The 21318-nt window shown below is 46.4% G+C and overlaps 1 protein-coding gene across 1 annotated transcript; it reads right to left on the bottom strand.

The window, feature by feature from the left end:
• Positions 1-12864: 12864 nt before the first annotated feature.
• Positions 12865-19191, bottom strand: LOC125554823. The gene is made up of 8 exons (XM_048718227.1): positions 19114-19191; positions 18426-18520; positions 17264-18008; positions 16432-16527; positions 16267-16313; positions 15593-15776; positions 13180-13868; positions 12865-13065 (listed from the first exon to the last, which is right to left on the bottom strand). The coding sequence occupies exons 1-6, from the start codon at positions 19189-19191 to the stop codon at positions 15752-15754; spliced, it is 1086 nt and encodes a 361-aa protein (XP_048574184.1). The 3' UTR covers positions 12865-13065; positions 13180-13868; positions 15593-15751.
• Positions 19192-21318: the final 2127 nt, after the last annotated feature.

The raw sequence follows: 21318 nt of genomic DNA on the forward strand, positions 1-21318 counted from the left end.
ACAAGGTGTGCAAGCTCCAACGCTCGATTTATGGGCTGGTGCAAGCGTCTCGGAGTTGGAACATTCGCTTTGATGAGATGATCAAAGCATTTGGGTTTACGTAGACTTAGGAGAAGCCTGCGTTTACAAGAAAGTGAGTGGGAGCTCTGTAGCATTTCTCATATTATATGTGGATGACATACTATTTGATGGGAAATGATATAACTCTTGGACAGCATTAAGGCCTACTTGAATAAAAGTTTTTCAATGAAGGACCTTGGAGAAGCTGCTTATATATTAGGCATCAAGATCTATAGAGATAGATCGAGACGCCTCATAGGTCTTTCACAAAGCACATACCTTGATAAGATATTGAAGAAGTTCAGTATGGATCATTCTAAGAAGGGGTTCTTACCTGTGTTACAAGGTGTGAAATTGAGCTCAGCTCAATGTCCGACCACGGCAGAAGATATAGAAGAGATGAGCGTCATCCCCTATGCATCAGCCATAGGTTCTATTATGTATGCCATGCTGTGTACCAGACCTGATGTAAACCTTGCCGTAAGTTTGGTAGGAAGATATCAAAGTAATCCCGGCAAGGAACACTGGACAGCGGTCAAGAATATCCTGAAGTACCTGAAAAGGACTAAGGAAATGTTTCTCGTTTATGGACGTGACGAAGAGCTCGTCGTAAAGGGTTACGTCGACGCTAGCTTCGACACAGATCTGGATGACTCTAAGTCACAAACCGGATACGTGTATATTTTGAATGGTGGGGCAGTAAGCTGGTGCAGTTGCAAGCAAAGCGTCGTGGCGGGATCTACATGTGAAGCGGAGTACATGGCAGCCTCGGAGGCAGCACATGAAGCAATATGGGTGAAGGAGTTCATCACCGACCTAGGAGTCATACCCAATGCATCGGGGCCGATCAAGCTCTTCTGTGACAACACTGGAGCTATTGCTCTTGCCAAGGAGCCCAGGTTCCACAAGAAGACAAGGCACATCAAGCGTCGCTTCAACTCCATTCGTGAAAATGTTCAAGATGGAGACATAGAGATTTGTAAAGTACATACGGACCTGAATGTAGCGGATCCGTTGACTAAACCTCTCCCTAGAGCAAAACATGATCAACACCAGAATTCCATGGGTGTTCGATTCATCACAATGTAACTAGATTATTGACTCTAGTGCAAGTGGGAGACTGTTGGAAATATGCCCTAGAGGCAATAATAAAAGCATTATTATTATATTTCCTTGTTCATGATAATTGTCTTCATTCATGCTATAATTGTATTATCCGGAAATCGTAATACATGTGTGAATAATAGACACCAACATGTCCCTAGTAAGCCTCTAGTTGACTAGCTTGTTGATCAACAGATAGTCATGGTTTCCTGGCTATGGACATTGGATGTCATTGATAACGAGATCACATCATTAGGAGAATGATGTGATGGACAAGACCCAATCCTAAACATAGCATGAGATCGTATAGTTCGTTTCCTAGAGTTTTCCAATGTCAAGTATCTTTTCCTTAGACCATGAGATCGTGTAACTCCTGGATACCGTAGGAGTGCTTTGGGTATACCAAACGTCATAACGTAACTGGGTGACTATAAAGGTATACTACGGGTATCTCCGAAAGTGTCTGTTGGGTTGACATGGATCAAGACTGGGATTTGTCACTCCGCATCACGGAGAGGTATCACTGGGCCCACTCGGTAATGCATCATCATAATGAGCTCAGAGTGACCAAGTGTCTGGTCACGGATCATGCATTACGGTACGAGTAAAGTGACTTGTCGGTAACGAGATTGAACGAGGTATTGGGATACCAACGATCGAATCTCGGGCAAGTAACATATCGGTTGACAAAGGGAATTGCATACGGGGTTGATTGAATCCTCGACATCGTGGTTCATCCGATGAGATCATCGTGGAGCATGTGGGAGCCAACATGGGTATCCAGATCCCGCTGTTGGTTATTGACCGGAGAGTCGTCTCGGTCATGTCTGCTTGTCTCCCGAACCCGTAGGGTCTACACACTTAAGGTTCGGTGACGCTAGGGTTGTGAAGATATGTATATGCAGTAACCCGAATGTTGTTCGGAACCCGGATGAGATCCCGGACGTCACGAGGAGTTCCGGAATGGTCCGGAGGTAAAGAATTATATATAGGAAGTGCTGTTTCGGCCATCGGGACAAGTTTCGGGGTTATCGGTATTGTACCGGGACCACCGGAGGGGTCCCGGGGGCCCACCGGGTGGGGCCACCTGTCCCGGGGGGCCACATGGGCTGTAGGGGGGTGCGCCTTGGCCTAGATGGGCCAAGGGCACCAGCCCCAAAAGCCCATGCGCCTAGGGTTCCACTTAAAGGAAGAGTCCAAGTGGTGGAAGGCACCTCTAGGTGCCTTGGGGGGAGGGAAACCTCCCCTTGGCTGCCGCACCTAGGAGATTGGATCTCCTAGGCTGGCGCACCACCCCCCCTTGGCCCTCCTATATATAGTGGGGGAGAGGAGGGACTTGATACACCAGCCCCTGGCGCCTCCCTCTCTCCCCGTTACGTCTCTCTCTCGTAGTATAGGCGAAGCCCTGCTACTGTGACGCCCTGCATCCACCACCACGCCGTCGTGCTGCTGGATCTTCATCAACCTCTCCTTCCCCCTTGCTGGATCAAGAAGGAGGAGACGTCTCCCGTCCCGTACGTGTGTTGAACGCGGAGGTGCCGTCTGTTCGGCGCTTGGTCATCGGTGATTTGGATCACGTCGTGTTCGACTACATCATCACCGTTCTTTGAACGCTTCCACACGCGATCTACAAAGGTATGTAGATGCATCCGATGACTCATTGCTAGATGAACTCCTAGATGGATCTTGGTGAAACGAGTAGGAAAATTTTGTTTTCTGCAACGTTCCCCAACAAAAACAGAGTTACGTAGGCATGTTTGCGAGCTCGATGCACTCAACACAAGGCATTTCATGACAAGCTAAGCATACACCCAGCAAGAAGACATGTCAAGAAGCCAACCATGGCAAGAACCATCTCATAGCATGCATGGATCAACTACAACAACCTTGGCAAAATTGATTAACACTAAACAATCTGCCAGGAACATTTTATAGCAAAAGTAGAGCAAGATTGAGTCATGCTAGGGTACTCCATAATTGCAAACAAAGACATGGATGAATAAAGCACAACCATATGCTCAAATCATCCTTACTGAACATGCTCAAAAGAAGTATGGATCACTCCGTAGCAACATGAATACATGGCATAAAAATAACATCAGGGAAATGACTTAGTAGAATTCTAAGTCTCTGAAATCAGCAACATCACGAGAGCTACTTTGCATGCATGTGCTAGTCACCATATTGATCACAAAAATACATGGCATACACCCCTGTAAATATGGCATGGCATAGCCTAAAACACATGTAGATCTCATGCTCATAGGAGGCACATAATAATCATGGCAAAAATGACAAATACACATAAACTGATAAGAATCAGGAACTAACATTTTATAGAACTCTTGCAACAGCATTTTAGGCATCAAGATGGACTCAAACAAGCATGGTGCAATGGAACAAAATGAAGAGCACATCCTAACAAACAATTTGATATCTCACACGCGGAAAACGGAGCTACGGGTGATGAGATATGGTGCGATGGACATGGCTAAAAAATATGCAGAAAAAGACTTAGACGAAAAAGTCAACCTCCGAAGCAGATCTGGATCTAGGGTTCTCGGGCACAGACTTCGAGGTTCGTCGGCAAGGTCACCGGAGAAGCCACCGGAGAGGAGGAAGACGACGGGGCGGCGAGGTCCCGCCGGAGGACAGCGCGGAGCAGACCGGGCGGCGCGGCGCGCGCACCGGCGAGGTTCGGCGGCGGCTACCGGAGTCGCGGGGCGGCGACGCGTGGGCACCGGCGGGCAGCGGCGCGCGGAGGCGGGCGACGGGCGGTGACCGGAGAGGTGCGACGCGGCCGGAGTTGGTGGCGGGGACGGCACGCTGGCCGTTGCGGGCGCGGGGAGGCGCGGGGGCGCTGGCGGCGGCGATGGGCCGGGCGGGCCCGATCTGGGCTCGCCGGGCCGGCGGCGGAGGCGGGCGGTGCGTGACACGTGGCGGCGCGGGGTTGGGCGGGCGGCGGTGGCGGACGCGTCCGGCTCCGCCCGGACGTGTCTGGCGGCGCGAGGGGAGCGGGGCTAGGGTTTGGACCCGGGATTTTCGGAGGGGGCATATATTTATAGATTCTGGGAGTTAGGAGAGTCCAAATGGAGTGCGGTTTTCGGCCACGCGATCGTGATCGAACGGCCGAGAGGATGGGGGGTTTGGATGGGTTTTGGGCCACTTTGGAGGGGTGTTGGGCTGCAACACACACGTGGCCTTTACGGTTCCTCGGTTAATCGTTGGAGTAACAAACGAACTCCAAATGGCACGAAACTTGACAGGCGGCTGCCGGTGGTGTACCAAGGCCGCTTGGCAAATCTCGGTCCACTCCGAGAATGTTTAACACCCGCACACGAAAAGATGCAAAAGGGGACGCCGGAGGACGTAGGAGTGCCGGAATGCAAAACGGACAACGGGGGAAATGCTCGGATGCATGAGACAAACACGTATGCAAATACGATGCACATGATGACATGATATGAAATGCATGACATGGATAAAAAGCCAAACGAAGGCAAAACCCAACCACGAGGGAATATCATAACTTAGAGCCGAAAATGGCAAGAGTTGGAATACAAATATGGCAAGTTACATACGGGGCGTTACAGGTTGCTTGCTCAAAATGCTTAGTCATATGCTCCAAAAACCCTCAACCACTTTCTTATATCCACATATGTCCCAAACCAAAAGTCAAACTTGGCCCCACCGAAACATTCCATCCGGCCACACCGAGTTTGCTTGACATAGCCACTGCCACAAACCTTAGACACTTCGGTCTCACCGATAGGGATCTCGGTCTCACCGAGATGGGATTGCAAACTCTCTGTTTCCCTTCGTAACATTTCGGTCGAATCAAGATGAGCGATCGGTACCACCGAGTTCGCAATGCAAACTCTCCGTTTCCCCTTCGTAACGTTCCGGTCTCACCAAGATGAGCGAATCGGTCCCACCGAGTTTGCCTGACCAACTCTCTGGTCAGCTTATTACCAAAATCAGTCCCACCGGGTTTGTGTAATCGGTCTTACCGAGATTACGTTATGCCCTAACCCTAATGAAATCGGTCCCACCGAGTTGACATGTCGGTCCCACCGAAAATCCTAATGTTCACATTTTGAACTAAATCGGTATGACCGAGTTTCATTATTCGGTCCCACCGAGTTTGGTGATTTGTGTGTAACGGTTAGATTTTGTGTGGAGGCTATATATACCCCTCCACCCACTCTTCATTCGTAGAGAGAGCCATCAGAACATGCCTACACTTCCAACATTCATTTTCTGAGAGAGAACCACCTACTCATGTGTTGAGACCAAGATATTCCATTCCAACTATATGAATCTTGATCTCTACCCTTCTCCAAGTTGCTTTCCACTCAAATCATCTTTCCACCAAATCCAAATCAGTGAGAGAGAGTTGAGTGTTGGGGAGACTATCATTTGAATCCCAAGAGCAAGGAGTTCATCATCAACACGCCGACTATTACCTTTTGGAGAGTGGTGTCTCCTAGATTGGTTAGGTGTCACTTGGGAGCCTCCGTCAAGATTGTGGAGTTGAACCAAGGAGTTTGTACAGGCAAGGAGATCACCTACTTCGTGAAGATCTACCCTAGTGAGGCAAGTCCTTCGTGGACGATGGCCATGGTGGGATAGACAAGGTTGCTTCTTCGTGGACCCTTCGTGGGTGGAGCCATCCGTGGACTCGAGCAACCGTTACCCTTCATGGGTTGAAGTCTCCACCAACTTGGATGTACGATAGCACCACCTATCGGAACCACACCAAAAATCTCCGTGTCTACATTATGTTTGCTCCCTCCAAACTCCTCCCTTTACCTTCATGTGCAATGTTTTACATTCCGCTGCTATACTCTTAGACTTGCATGTGTAGGTTGATTGCTTGACTAGTGCTAAGTTGCTAAAATCTGCCAAGTCTTAAAATTGGGAAAGGCTAGATTTTTATTTGGTCAAGTAGTCTAATCACCCCCCTCTAGACATACTTTCGATTTCGATCCTACAACTGTGCCATGTCAGACAATGCTTTCTTCACCTCCTCGATTGCAGGAACTTTTTCAAGAAGTTCATTCATATGTTCCAAGACCCAAGGAGTGACAACATCTAATTTTTTTTGCATCTCATTAAAACCTTGTGAGTGATACAACAACTTGTAGAAATTGAGAATATTTTCCCTTGCATCATCTAGATCAACACAAATAGAATATCACTTCTATGGAGAGTAGTGATTCGGTTCATTCTTTTTCTTTGCACTACTTGGGCTTGAAAATAACCAGTATTACGACCCCTTGCACAATCATTGCACACTCGAATACTTCCTATTGACATAAACATTCTTTCAACTAAATTGTCATGACCATTTCCTTTGCTGACGGACCACATCCAACCGAGGCAACTCCCAAGTGTTCAAGCCTTTGCTGCCACTTGTGATTTTTTTTGATAAATAAGTGAACTCTCTTGCTCCCCAAGTGCCGACATTTTTTTGGATGGACGATAAGACTTCAGTGACACCACTTAAACCCCTTTGACTGTATGAGAACGTGTTATGCAACAAAATTGTATGCTACTTGATTACACAAGAACACTATGAAGAGGCCGTAACCACTACTAAAGTGTAATAGCCCGAGACCGATGCTCTAGATGCTTTCCATGTTTTTCATGATTGCCGTGTTAATTATTTGTCTGTTGCATTCATCATCGCATCATTCACATTGCATTGGCACTCCTTTGTCGTCATTTTCCAAAACTTGCATCCTTTCGTAGTTGCCGTTTCTTCTTATTGCCTTTTATTGACATTCCCGAGACCAACCACACTTGCACGAGCCCGTGATTTCATCTAATAATTATTTTCTAAGTGGAAATGAAAATGTTCTTGGAATGGGTTGAAATCTGACATGTGGTCTTGTTATTTTGTACGTAGACCGCCCGTCAAATTTTGTTGCATTAGGAGGTCGTTTGATGCCCCGACTGCTAAACTTGTGTAGCATCGTTGTCGGTTTAATCGTCAGACGTTTTCAGTATTAAAATCTTGTGTCGGGCCGCTCGTCTTCCCTCTCATCTCAGCCATGACCTCTCTACACAACCCACTTACTCCAACCAACACCCCCTCTGCCCGTAGCCATCCGATTGTGATCGGAGGGTCCAAATCAGCCTCAAATCCCCCAAACCTAGACCCCTACCTATTTAATCCCCGTCTCTTCCAACTTTGGAACCCTAGCCTACCCTAACCTTTCTCCTACCCACAACCGCTGCCACCCCCCTCAATTTTCGAGCCGGCCAACCCCCACCTCGCCACTTGGCATGCAGCCAACGACCGCACCGCCACTTGAGCCGTCGAATTCCACCAACCTCGCCCCGCCACATCGCCACTTGACTAAGAAGCTTTTATTTAGCCGTTTACCGTTCCACACATGCATATGAGTTTTCCACTGAATCGCACATTCCAGGATCATAGTAGTTATGGCATAGAATATAAACTCTATAATTATGAATATGGAAATACAATAATACAATATTATTTTCTCTAGGGCATATTTCTAACACTTGATGGTAAATTTACCATTAAAGAAGGGTGGCCCGTCTTTGCGGTCATTCAACAGCTGAAAATCGTGTGCTCCTTCACCTTGAAACCCCCATGTAAGGATAATTCTAAGTCATCTTGTTTGACCTTTCTCGCACGGGCGTCATGGCTAGGCGCAACCGGCACAAAAAAAGAGCTCCCATGGATCCAAGAGTGCTTGTTTCTGTTGTCATCATAGGTTGCTTGCCTTCTTGGTTGCGATAGGCTTGTGCGCCACGGTCCCAACGGGTCATTCATGTATTTCTAGCTGAGACATTTAGCCAGCTTTTGAAACTTAACGTTGTCGTGTCGTACGTGGAAACCCAACAAATGGTTGTTCCGCTGAACAATGATTGGCCGACTCGAACAATCGTTGGATGCTTAGCATACACATCGTATTCTAACCATCACGTGCTCCGCCTACGACCTATGCGAACATGAGCGTGATGTAAGTTTGCCCCGCCATTTTTGAGTGCGGCGTGCTCGGATGCTCCGGCTGACAGCCCTGCCCGTCGTGGGGTGGTAAGAGTATTGCTAGCAGTTGTTCCAGTGAAGGAAGTCGATGGGGCCTTCACGGTAAAGCCAAGGCATGCAGTCCACCCGTTGTTGTAACCTGTCGGGGCTAGCTGGTTGGTATGGGCTGACTTTCAATACTCGTACTCATGCCATCACAGACCCTGGCTGGACGACATCATGTAAGAATATGCAAAGCAATATGACATGGACGAATAGCATTGGTTATGGTATGGGTATGTTTTTCTAGTATGGTTATACATATGCTTCTTGGTACCGTCATGTTTGTGTTCATTTATAATTATCGAAAGAACCTGGTACCCTTTGCAGATCATTGATAGAACGTGTTGCTTAGTTGTTTTGACCGCGATTAGTTTTCTCAGGAGTAACACAACATATCACACATGTGAACGGCCTAATATTTCCCGCTTGTTCTATCTATGTAGAGGCATGCAGGCTTTTTCTTTGGTGGATGGGCAGCTGCACATTGTAACCATAGCGAAGTGAAGAGGCCATGGCCGGAGAATAGTGGCCTAGAAAAATCGTCGGCGGTTCGAAAGTTAAGTGAACTGTTTGAACCATAAAATGGAAGTTAAGTTAATTATTTGAAGAGACCAACTGCACCCAACGGCGAGTGTCTGAGCCATACCTGCTAAAAAAAGCGCGTTTCTGAGAGTTTGAACAGAGTCCAGTGCCATACTGTCATGGCACGTGCAAAAGGTTGGGTGGACGCGGGCAACACTAGCACGAAATGACTGAGTAGCAGGACGACCGGGCAACCAACCTTCAAAGCCACCTCCTAGAGTCTATTTTCTGGCTTATATTTTAATTTCCATTTGTTCATTTGTTTGTATAGTTCCCATATGTATTCTTATTATACTAATGGCCTTTGAGGGTGATTTATAGAACCAACATTTGTTACATGTGCTGCCCATAGTGTTGCTTAACTTTCTGGTTGTAGTTTCATATTGTTCACTTAACTTCTCTATTTGGCTAAGTGCAATTTCGAAGTTTGATCAAATTTTGAGCCGAAAGAATTATTGGCAGACAGTTGAAGAAAAGAATATTTCAAATACCTCACTTAACTTCTGGGTTGTAGTTGGTCTTTGGGCCAGTCGGCCTGTTACAAATGGAGCTACAAGAGAGAAAATCAACTCACATGGGGCTGCAGGCTGAATGGGTGCATTCCAATATAATTATCTTAGGAGTGCCACATGAGATGAATGTTGTGGCGAAGAAGATAGAAAATGAAAAAAGATTGTTCTTTTTTAATTAAGAGATGATCTAGCAACAAATCTCTCATTACATATTTAGGAATACTTCTAGAAAGATAAGAGTGATAAACAACCCAATAATGCTAGACCTACGTAATCAACCTACGTAAACCTATGTTCTATCCTCTCTAAACCCCTGAGTTTTACGGTGTGGGTTTGGGTCTAATTTTCCTTCCAATCAGATTAGCCCAAGTCAGCCAGCACGTAAAGCTACGTAAACCAATTTATGTAGGTGTAGCAAAAAGCACTAAGGCGTTGTTTGGATAGTGAAGATTAGCGATAGGATTATAGAAAATGAGTTTTTAGCCGATTTCTAGGAAAACCCATTTTACGTTAATTTTTACAAATAACCAGTTTATAAATAACTACGTTTGGTATGGAAATTTGGAAAACTGGTCGGCCCAGTTCCTTGTTTGGATGCCCACGACTACTAGCTACTTCTATTCCTACTAGATGACCCGGTTGCGCCAATGGCGCAAGAAGCGAATTAGAAAGAATGTTAGTAGTGAGTAAGTAAAAGATGTAACTGAAAATATAATGCAGTGTAGATTGTATTACATCATGTATTAACTACAAATCATGAAATCAATACCAGAGAACCAACTAATGTCACCACCTCTGTACTAACAACCAACATTTAGTATCACAGGAGTGTTTACTTGCAGATCAGGAGTATCACAATTACAACTAAAGAGGCATTGTCCTCACTGCTGTCCTGAGCCCTTCACAAGGAGAGCTCCAAGCCTCACAACTTCTTCCTTCAGCTCTACACATGACCCTTAGTTACGAAGCTCGTCCCTCAGCTATGATTATTTCAAGATGAAATCAACATGCTATTTCTCTCACATGGAACATGTTCAGAATTTAGCCAGTCTTGCTAATCTTTCAGCTACAAAGGCAGAAAGAAAAATGGCATGATGAATAACTAAAAAAAACTGGACCAATAATACTTGTAGCATTAAAAAACCGAGAAAGTGAATTGAGGACAACAGAACAATTATTTGTAACAAGGGCAAGCTTGGCTGATGCAATTATTTTGGACCCCTTAACAAAAAGTGGACACCATCCGCACGTCGGACATGCACGTGTACGGCCATCTGGATCCCATGGACACCATCTAGACAAAAGGAGTGCATGTGTAGGACCATCTGGAAGTGGTCGCAAGAGTGACCAGCAGAGGCGCCCTTGCGGCGCCCGGTGACGGAATGCAGTGGTGCTACGTGGTGCGCTGTTGTCGGTGACACCATGCCTTCTTCCTGCCGGACGGCTGTTGGTCTGCACCGCACAGGGAAGAGTGGGGGGCTTGCGATGGAGAATGACGAGGAAGGGTGCGCCCCCCCAACCGCCAATGTCGCAGACTTGGAGGTTGCTGCCCGTGGGGAAAACATCATGCCCGCTGCCCGTGGGGGAAACCGCATGCCCAAGATCCCCGGCGCAGCGGATGAGATCGAGGTCCTTTGCGCAGCGAAGGGCAACTTGGAGGAGCGGCAGCTGCAGACCACGCATCTCCCGCACACGCCGACGCGCTAGGAGGCCGACGTGGCGGGTAGCGATCCAAGACGGAAGCGGTGACGGCGACGGCGGGGACTGGACTTGGTGGAGCGGGACTCCCGCCGGCATGGTCGATGCGGGGCCGGAGCTAACTTGGAGGTTGCTGCCCGTGGGGAAAACATCATGCCCGCTGCCCGTGGGGGAAACCGCATGCCCAAGATCCCCGGCGCAGCGGATGAGATCGAGGTCCTTTGCGCAGCGAAGGGCAACTTGGAGGAGCGGCAGCTGCAGACCACGCATCTCCCGCACACGCCGACGCGCTAGGAGGCCGACGTGGCGGGTAGCGATCCAAGACGGAAGCGGTGACGGCGACGGCGGGGACTGGACTTGGTGGAGCGGGACTCCCGCCGGCATGGTCGATGCGGGGCCGGAGCTAACCGGCGGTGGCTGCTACAGCGGCTGCGGCGGTGGCGCACCGGGCAGCGGCAGCGGCTGCTGCGGCGGAGCGCCGGGCGCGGCGGAGGCCGGTAGGAGCGGCGGCTGCCAGTGCAGCCAGGGCTGGGCGGTGGTGGTGATGGATGGCAGCTGCAGTGGCCCGGCGAGCGCGGCGAAGGCCGCCTGGTGCGGCGGCTGCCACGGCAACCACGGCGGCGCGAGGGCGGCGATGGGCGCTGGAGGCGCGGCAGGAGCCGGCCCCGGCCACTGCGGCCACTGCGGGGCGGCGGTGGGCGACAGCTGCAGCTGGGGCAGTAGCGTCCCAGCGAATGCCGCGGAGGCCCCTGGATGCGGCGAGTACCACGGCAGGGCCGGCAGCCCGGCGGTGGCGGTCAGCGGCAGGGGCGGCGGCGGCCCGTAGGGGCTGGCCAGGTACAGTCGGATCCCCTGGACGGCTGTGACGAGGTCGTTGAGGACCCCGGTGATCTCCTCCGGGGTGTAGACGGCGGACGGTGATGCGGTGGAGGGCGCCGACATCTGGGCAGTGGCGGCGCCGGAGGATGCGACCAGCGGCACGGTGGTGACAGTCGGCAGCGGAAGCGACGGGGTGGGAGGCGACGAAGACATGATCGGAACTGAGCTACCTGATACCAAATTGTTATGGCACTGCTAGAAGGAGGGCGCGAGAGGGCCGGCCGGGGGCCTTTTTGCCCACGGCCGGGAAAGAGGAAAGGGATTTCCTTCTTAATTCTTGCTTGATTAGATTGATACATCTCCTCTTTTTATATAGAGAGGTTTACTTGACTCCCAAGCAAGGCTTATTTGACCCTTAAGCAAGCGACTCTTATCTCTAATTAACCCTAAGACTAACGGGCTCATTAGGCCCATTACGTACTCTAACATGATCACTCTGAAACTATATTTTAGAACCAAATTAAAAAAGAACAAAATAATCTAATACTCCCTCCGTTCCAAAATAACTGTCTCAACTTTGTACAAAAACATCATGTATCTTTAGGACCAATTTTTAGACGATGGTACCACATAAATCAAGAATTAGACATATCAGATTGCAACGTATTCATGGTCATGTATCTTTAGGACCAATTTTTAGACGATAGTACCACATAAATCAAGAATTAGACATATCAGATTGCAACGTATTCATGGTCAGTTACCAATCATGTCACACCAAGGATTTGCACATAGAACCTGAAATAACTGCAGCTAGCTTGAAGTCTGAAATCTACCAGGTGACAGACAAAGGCAATACCACCAAACCTTATTCTTATTGGACAAGCACAAGATTTAAGAGAAGATAACACATAAAAAATCCTATTTGGTTTCTGGATGCATGCACTTTCTGGATTGTGCACATCAAAGCATGGAAGAACATTCCTAGGAGAGCCATTGTAGCACAACAAAGTAAACCAAAAATAAAAAAAGAAGTGAGTTTGTATCATGTAATTTAGCAATGTATCAGCCCATATCACCATTTATTTTTCAGAGACCAAAGAAAATGACAGAAGTTCCCCTATTCTTTCCTGTACCTTTCTACCAGAATGCTCTCTATTTACAAGTGCCACACAGACTATTTCCACTTGGCGGCAGGTTGGGCACAACAATCCTCGCCGCGAGCTGCAGAAGAACCACACACGCACATACGTCAGACCAGGACACACGAACACGGGCGCCGTGAGGTGGAACGGAACGGACCGGAAGGGGAGAGACAGATCAAAAGAGGGAACGTACGGAGGCATAGTCAGGCTGGGAGGCCGTGAGCGCGGCGGCGGTCTCGGCGGCGAGCTCGTCGAGCTGGCTGGTGGTGACGCCCATGTATACCCTGACGCAGACCAAGCACGGGGTCGCGGTGCTCCTGGCTGAGCCCATAGCTGAGCTTCTTGAACCACACCGTGATCTTGTCGAAGTGCACCGTCTCCGTCCGCCCGTCCCGCTTCACGACGTACATCACCGAAAACTAACAAAAACATACTCATGTGCATCATCCAAACAGGCAATGGTTTTGCATGTTTGTACATCAGAATCAATAATTGAATTATCAACAGATTGGTATATGCAACATGCTTAAATATCATGCCAAGAGAATAATTAAATGCCACATTTATGAATAACTGAACATTATGAATGCCATGCTGCATTTTGTAATGGTAATGATCCAAGATAGTTAAATAGATGGTCATTATTAGGAATGCTCCATAGGATCTAAAGACACGTGTGCATGTTTCTTAAGTGTGCTTTCTAAAATTGGATACCCATTTAGCTCTATTAGCTTGACTTGAAGCAATGGGGACACCGCAAAGTTGATCCCGTACTAATAGTCACAGACAACCTTGTAGAAGATCATGCCCACCCTTGGTCCTTAGAGGGACGTGTGTTGTAGTGGTAACCACATCAGTGAACTTGAAAGGTTATACATGTTCCTACATTACAGAAATGAAACAATAAGCATCTTCACAATAGGACTACATCACTCGGCCAACAGGACATTTAACGCAAATGCATTGGCTAATGCCAATGATGTCTGTTTCTTACACAGGATAGCCATGAAATTGTTAATCGTATAAAAGTACAGGAATGCAAAGAAACCATGATCGTTCTACAATTGTTGAAGCAAGCTATTATCTTTCAAGAAATCCTATAGAAAATAAGCAATGTAAAAAGGGGAAACAGCTAGGCACGCACTAAGAAACTGACGAACAATATCTGTCCAACTAAACTTCTACACATGATGAAATAAATATCCTTGCAGAGGGCCCTTTATAATTGGAACAAAGAAATAATTTTAAAAAACAGTACCCCTCTGTCATCACCATAGTCTAGCAGATTAATTTAACACAATTTAGGATGAGTAGCACTATAATATTAAAAACTGAACTAATTGTTCCTGCTACTTGTGCTTTCTGATGCCTTGTACATATTCATATATGATACAGTAACACTGGCAGCAATTTCTCAAGCGCAAGAACACATATTTTTTTAACTAACAGATTGTATCTAAAGTCCCCCCAAAAGCTGACTTAGAATATAATCAAATAAGTCAAAAACTCTTTTTTAGACTAAATAAGTAGAATCCTGCCTTCTTGTGGCTACAGTTTAGTCTTGGCTAGAATTTAATCTAACAAGCAGAAACCTCATCAGAATTTAATACAGAATATGAATGACAATAAAACAATTCTAAGCAAAGAGGAGGAAGAGGGGAGCGAAGCTGACAGGGAAAGGTTGTCGGGGCGAGCTGAGGGCTTGCTTTCAGAAAAACTCTCCCACAGGCTTGCTCTACACTCGCCGTTGCACTCGACCGCGACCGTAAATTTCTGGGAATATATGTTTCCTCTATATAATTATGCTGGATTTTTGGAGAGATGCATCACATAATATCTTTCAGTTTCAAATCCATGAGTTTGTGTAGATTTCGTTTGTAAAACTTTGTATAGCTTAGGTTCTGAACTATCTTTATGAAACCTTATGTAAGATCTGAAGTCAATCTTGTCGATTGTGTACAGATCCGATGAATAAATGGGCAAGGAAACCAAGTGGTGTCCGGGGATTGATGGCTCGGATAGCCTGGTAATGATATCAATAAGTAATTATTGTGCAAACAATAACTAATGCAGGTTCCAGGATCTCGTGTGTTGCTGCTGATTACCGAAGGCATATTAGACAAACTCTAATCGATCTAGCCAGTCCAGGCACAACAAGAATGGGCCGCTGCATTGTAAGGTATATCCAAGATTCAGAAACATATGATTTCGCTGCTTTCGACTCAGAACTGAACTAAGCTAGGCACCCGAACACCATGCTAGAATCCAGAGGGAAGCATAGCGCAAGTGCGACCCTCGCTGACCACCTAGAGGCACGGTACCAGTAATGCACCAAGATCTGTCTATTCAAGAGGTAAACAAGAACACATCCTCGTTTGATATCATGATATGCAAGTAAATTTCAAGCACACAGGGTTGATATGCAAACAAATATCACACACACAGGGAGACCGCCCAAACAAGCACATCAGCTCACATCACTTTTAGTAGACAAAAACTGAGCAAGAGAGACCCAACCTTGTTCATAATGACACGAAGGACCCAACAAACAGAGAACATAGATCAGCCTGCAAGAAGAAGAAAAAATAAGAGAATGAACAACATACCAGCTCATAGACATTTCATGAAACACGTCAGGAGTATTGTAACGGAAGAACACCTCCTTCATATGATAATAATGAGCAGCAGTAGAATGGAAGGATCACTGGCAAATTGAACGAATGAGAGCAGCCCCGACGATCTAAAGCTTCAGACCACCAATATCATCATAAACCATGTTTGTCGGCATTGCTAAAAAAACAGTAGAATAAGCAAACAAAATCTCAGTTAACCACCTGGTACACAAAACAAAGGGCATTTAAATCCCCAAACCTGAAGATATGCTACAGGAGCACATGTACATTTGATAAAAACCAATGTACATGTATATGCATGATTACTAAATATGGCAACAATACATATGGCACAATAATTTACCCCCGTCACTGAAATCTGAAGTCAGTGTGCGTGTGTATGTTTATACACCCAGCTAAAAATCTACGAAACGCAAAATAAGAATCTGAATGCCCAATAAAAATTAATCTGGCTGGGCAACTCGGCTACTCCGAGCTCCCCCAGATTGAAAACTCGCTGGTCGTCCGATTCTGTCTTTTACATCGTCTGAGCCGTCTAATTTTCACAATCTATTTTCACTTCGTGGTTATTTTTCCTCTTCTATGACTGGTGGGCTTATTATTGTGCTTTAGCTGATTATTAGTGATTTGAATGATTAGTAATTTACCTGAGTATAAGTGTCACAAGTATATTCATTAACTGCCCCCGTACAACCTACAAATTGATTATGGAATGAGCTTCTGACGGGAAATAGAAAACAAAAAGCACAAAAGAACAGTAGGCACCTGACATAGCTCTAGCGTGGTAAACTTTTTTGAGTGCTTACAGTCACCTTTGGTGCTGACTCGTATCTGACCATTGCCCTGCCCATCGAGGTCACTGTTGCACCACGACTCACGGCAAGGCCCATTTGCCTAGTATGCTCCAACTGCCAGCAGACAAGCAATGTTGCATAAACCAATTGAGGCCTTTTCACTAATTAAATCTACAAAACCATTTAGTAAAATCCACTGGAACTATCCAACTATAGGACTGAATCAATGAAACATAACAGCAGCTGCAGAAACCACTCTAGACCTTTTTCATAAACTAAAGGAAACATTTTAGGTTCTAATTAACCCTGGGGGCTGCAGCCGCTGTTATGAAAATCACTCTCTTCCTATCAATTTTCAGAAAATGGTTTAGAGTGGTTTCTGAAAATGGTCCAGAGTGGGTCCTGATTAAATTGATAGGAAGAGAAGGAATGGGGGTGTTTTAGAACGATTGCTACACATACGGCATACATCTGAAAAAGGAAAAAAGAACACCCTAAATCAAACCTGAAGAAAACAGGATAAAATAACCCGATGTATGAACTGTAAACTGATGAGATTGTTAGTAGACATGATAAAATATGTATATACAGGTCATTAATTAATAGATTATGAATAGCAAGGATGAAATTAAATCAAATCTGGCAGAAATATGTGCAAAGAACAGCAAGACACCACCGCCGCTGTTGAAATCAAATCTGACAGAAATATGATGAAATTAATTAATCCACGCTGGCCATTCCCATCCACGAGATGAGAGAGACAGTGTGTGTGTGCTGTGTACGCAAGGATGGGAGGGGCTGGAGGAACAGATGAGAATTAAGGAAAAGGGAAGGGGGGGAGAATCCACACCTTGGTCCTCTGACCGTTGCAACCCGTGGTCGAAGGTGAAGAGGCGGTGGCGCAGGGGTGGTTGGGGGATTTTTTTCGGGGCTCTTCGTCCAGCGGCGGTCGTCCAGGTCGAGTTCCTCCTCCGGCGGCTTCTTGGCAGTGAGCGCCCGGGGCGCCGTTGACCGGGGATCCTCCTCCGGCTACCGTCGTCCCGGTAGAGATTTGCGGAGGAGAGCCCACAGTTTCTTCCGCGCCGCCGCCCCGGCCTCGCTGCTCCTGGCCCGGCCTCGTTAGTGGAGAAGGAGAGAAAGGAGGGGAGGCGGCGTTGGGTAGAGGAGGAGAGAAGGGAAGGCGCCCGAACCCTAGCCCGAATCCTAGCCGCGGGGGAGAGAGAGAGAGGAGGGTGACGAGGAGGGGGAGGCGAGTGGGACGGGAAAAGAAAAGACGGCTCAGATCGGGAATCACCGCTGCAGCCTGAAGACGAGCGATGGGAAGGCAAGGAGGGGGAAGAGGCGAGGCGGTGGAGGAGTAGCAGTCGGCGGCGGGGCTCCTAGAGCGTAGGAGGAGGAGGAGGTGGGAGGGAGTGGCGGCGGACGAGGGAGGGAGGAGTGAGGGGCGCGGGGCTGTTTTTCCTCTTGCTCGATTGCTGTGGCCCTGGCGCAGTAGCGCGACCGCTCGCTTGCTCGTGTGGTGCGGTGCGCCCTTGCGTTTTTTTGGGTGGTTTTTACCCCTCGCGTGGTGCGGTGCGCTCGAGCGATGGTTGTGCCTAGCACTTTTTAAGGGTTTATATGTTCAATTCTTCTCGACTCACTTCCCCCAAATCGCACACCATGGCCTCATCCATCTAAGCGTTGAGCTGCTGCTGCTCTCCGATTCCTTCTCCGCTCGTTCACACCGCTGCTCCCTCGTCTCGCCTGTGGAAGAATCCGTGTGCGGACGTCGGGTACGGCGCGCCTCCGCCGTCCTGGACATCGGTTGCTGCTGGACTCCCAGGCCGCCAGGTACACGCCGTCGCGCGCGGACGCCTACTACTATGCGCCTCCGCTCCCTGGATGTTGGTTGATGCTCGCCTCCCCTCCCCTGGACGGCTAGGTCCCCAGGCGTACTCCGTTTCGTCGGCCGTCGACCCCGCACAAGCTGTACCTAGCGAGCGGTCCTGCTTCAGGTCAACGCATAGGCCTGCCTCCCCTCAACGCCGGCCGTGCAGGCTGCACCGACATCAGCCTGTATCGGCGGCGCCGGGGGCAGCAGGCAGCTGTAGCGGATGGGGATTCCAAGCTAGCGGATGGGGATTCAGAGGAGCAGGTATGTTTGATTATTATTTTCAAGTTTTGTACTAGTAAATTAACATGAACTATATCATGCACTTGACGAGAGAAGCTACAGTTATCTCTTTTTTTGGTTTCTTAGCATGTTTTCATGGTCTACATCATGCACTTGCGGAGAGTATACTACTTCATAATTGACAGGACTTAGCAATTAGCTACATATCTACTTGGTCCATTGAAGAATCTGATGCGTAGGTACAAAGGGAACACTTGAATGTCACATAAAAATGCACCAATTTGAAATAGTTTATTGTTGCTTTACTTGCTGGAAAAATTGGTAGACAATAACATTTCATCTTGTAGCTCCAGATAGAGAGGGAGAGGCAGAGGGTGAGAGAGAGAGAGAGAGCATATAAGCCTATAAAAGAATGGAAAGTTCATGTCCATATAAAAAATTAAAAGTTGCAACAATAATTATGCAGATATATCTACAATTGAAGATGGAAAACAAATATTACAGTATTTAATCATCTTCTGGTTGAGCACTACGTTGTTGATGTTTAGTCCACAACTCTCGGGCGATGGCAGCACGAACTCTCTCACCAGCAACTCTATCATCTTCTCTTGCTTACCCATGAACTTGTCGATCACCATGGTCAGTATTTTGTTCTGTTTCCCCATGCTCATAAAGCTCGAATAACTCATCAGGATGATTAACCTTTCTTATGAAGTTGTGGATAATGCAACAAGCCATAACAATTTTCACTTGAGTTCTGTATGGATAAGGAATTCCTCCTTTCCTACTTAGAATTGGAAAACGAGCTTTTAGAACACCAAAAGTTTGTTCAATAACATTCCGCAACTGTGCATGTAGATGGTTGAACAAGTCCTTCTCACTAGTATATCATCGATTACTTCCACGAAAAGAAGCAATATGATAGTGATCTCCACGATATGAGGCAATAAATCTTGGAGTATTTGCGTAGCCTGAATCAACAAGGTAAAATTTACCTGCACATTAATTTCATATCAAACTCATCATCTTTATATATATTGTAGATACATGAATAATTGTACTTTACCTTTAGGAACAACTAAACCCCCACTAGTCACAGCCCATCTTAGAACAACTTGATCCGATGCAGAACCCTCCCATCCAGGAGCGACATAAGAGAATGTCATGTCAAATGACACTACTGCCATTACATTTTGAGACGGATAACCATGTCTGTTTCTATAAGGTGTTTGCTTATCAAACCTGACTTTTGCCTCAATATGTGTCCCATCAATTGCTCCTAGGCAGTTCTGTTGGGATTTTTTGTTAGTCAAAAAATAAAGTTTAAATGGTGTCGACCTTCTATTTATGAAAATCATATGTAAAAGAGTATCTGCTTCTAATAGCAAACATACCTTGAAATATGGGTAGAATCTTGCGTCACCCAATATTTTTGATGGGACTTGATTGCTTGAATCTGTCATGCAAACATCACGCAAACCATTTATGGCGTCTAAAACTTTGTTGAAGTGTCGGCTGATTGGTTCGCCAGAATGCTGATATCTATCTTGGATGACACGGTTTCTAACATTGTGACCAATTGTATGTAGAAACATGAGTAGTTGTTCGTCCACTGTCATTCGATTTGTATCCTTAAGTAACTTCCTCTCGCACAAAGCATCCCGCAACAAGTAGAATGTGTGCGTCTCAAGACGAAATTGTTCATAAAATCTAACTGGATGTCCCTCTAAAAACTCTATCGTTTTCTGAGCACCAGTTAATATAGAAGTGTTACGGGGCGTTCTGAATAACCTTGTGAACAACACATCGCGAAACAAGGACACTACAGAAATGTTATTAATAAGCACTTGTTCGGAATCAGAAAGTTCATCATCTGGCACATCCGAAATGTTCATAGATCCCCGCACGATTTGCACAGTTGACCATATCATCTCTGGATAATTGTTTTAAAATGTAATAGTGCTGAACCGGACAATGAACAATACCAAACTGAAAACAATATTTATTACTTCACACAAACTGACAAAATATAAGTGAATTTTTTTTCTGAATCTTGTAAAGTGCGACAACGACTGAAATAAAATACTATGCTCAAAGGTGTATTACAAAAATTCTAAGGATCAAGAATCCAGAGCTTCCGCGTCTCTTCATCCATCTCGATGAAAATGGCTCGTTTATCACCATCTGTAAATGCCTTTACCGCTTTTAGTTTCTCTTTGGGATCTAGATTACTCATACTATTTAGTATTGCCATACAAGATTTAACCGAGTAAGCTTCAGTTTGTTGTGCTACTATTTTCTTTGCTTCAGCAATGCTAAGTGATGCATCTGCAAGGCGATCAATTGCTATTATGGCATCATCGGCTGTCCGTTTTTGTCCTCTTGCAGTTTCCTTGGATCCACTTCCAGGGGACTTCTTTTTTTCTGGCTCAATGGTAGTTGACTTCTTGGTGAAGACACCAGGGGAAGCATTGATTTCATCAGAATTGATGTCATGTACTTCAACTTCCGTATTGAGATCAATTTGTGAAGATTTGGTCGTACATGTACCATCTTTTCCTTTGCTAGATACAGCACCAGCTCCAGATGTTGTTGAACTAGCACATATGGCTTGAAGATCTATCCAACTAGGCCACACCTTATCTCGATATTCTTGGATAGCCTTATCCTTCTGCAAGTTGTTTAATGTTTTTGTTAATAATAGGATATGAAAACTTTATATGAATTCTACTTGAACAAACTTATCTTAATTAGTTCTTCCCAAATATCTTCTGGAGCTTTTATCATTTTGT

The sequence above is a fragment of the Triticum urartu genome, chromosome 4 (assembly GCF_003073215.2).
Source record: "Triticum urartu cultivar G1812 chromosome 4, Tu2.1, whole genome shotgun sequence".
NCBI lineage: Eukaryota > Viridiplantae > Streptophyta > Magnoliopsida > Poales > Poaceae > Triticum > Triticum urartu.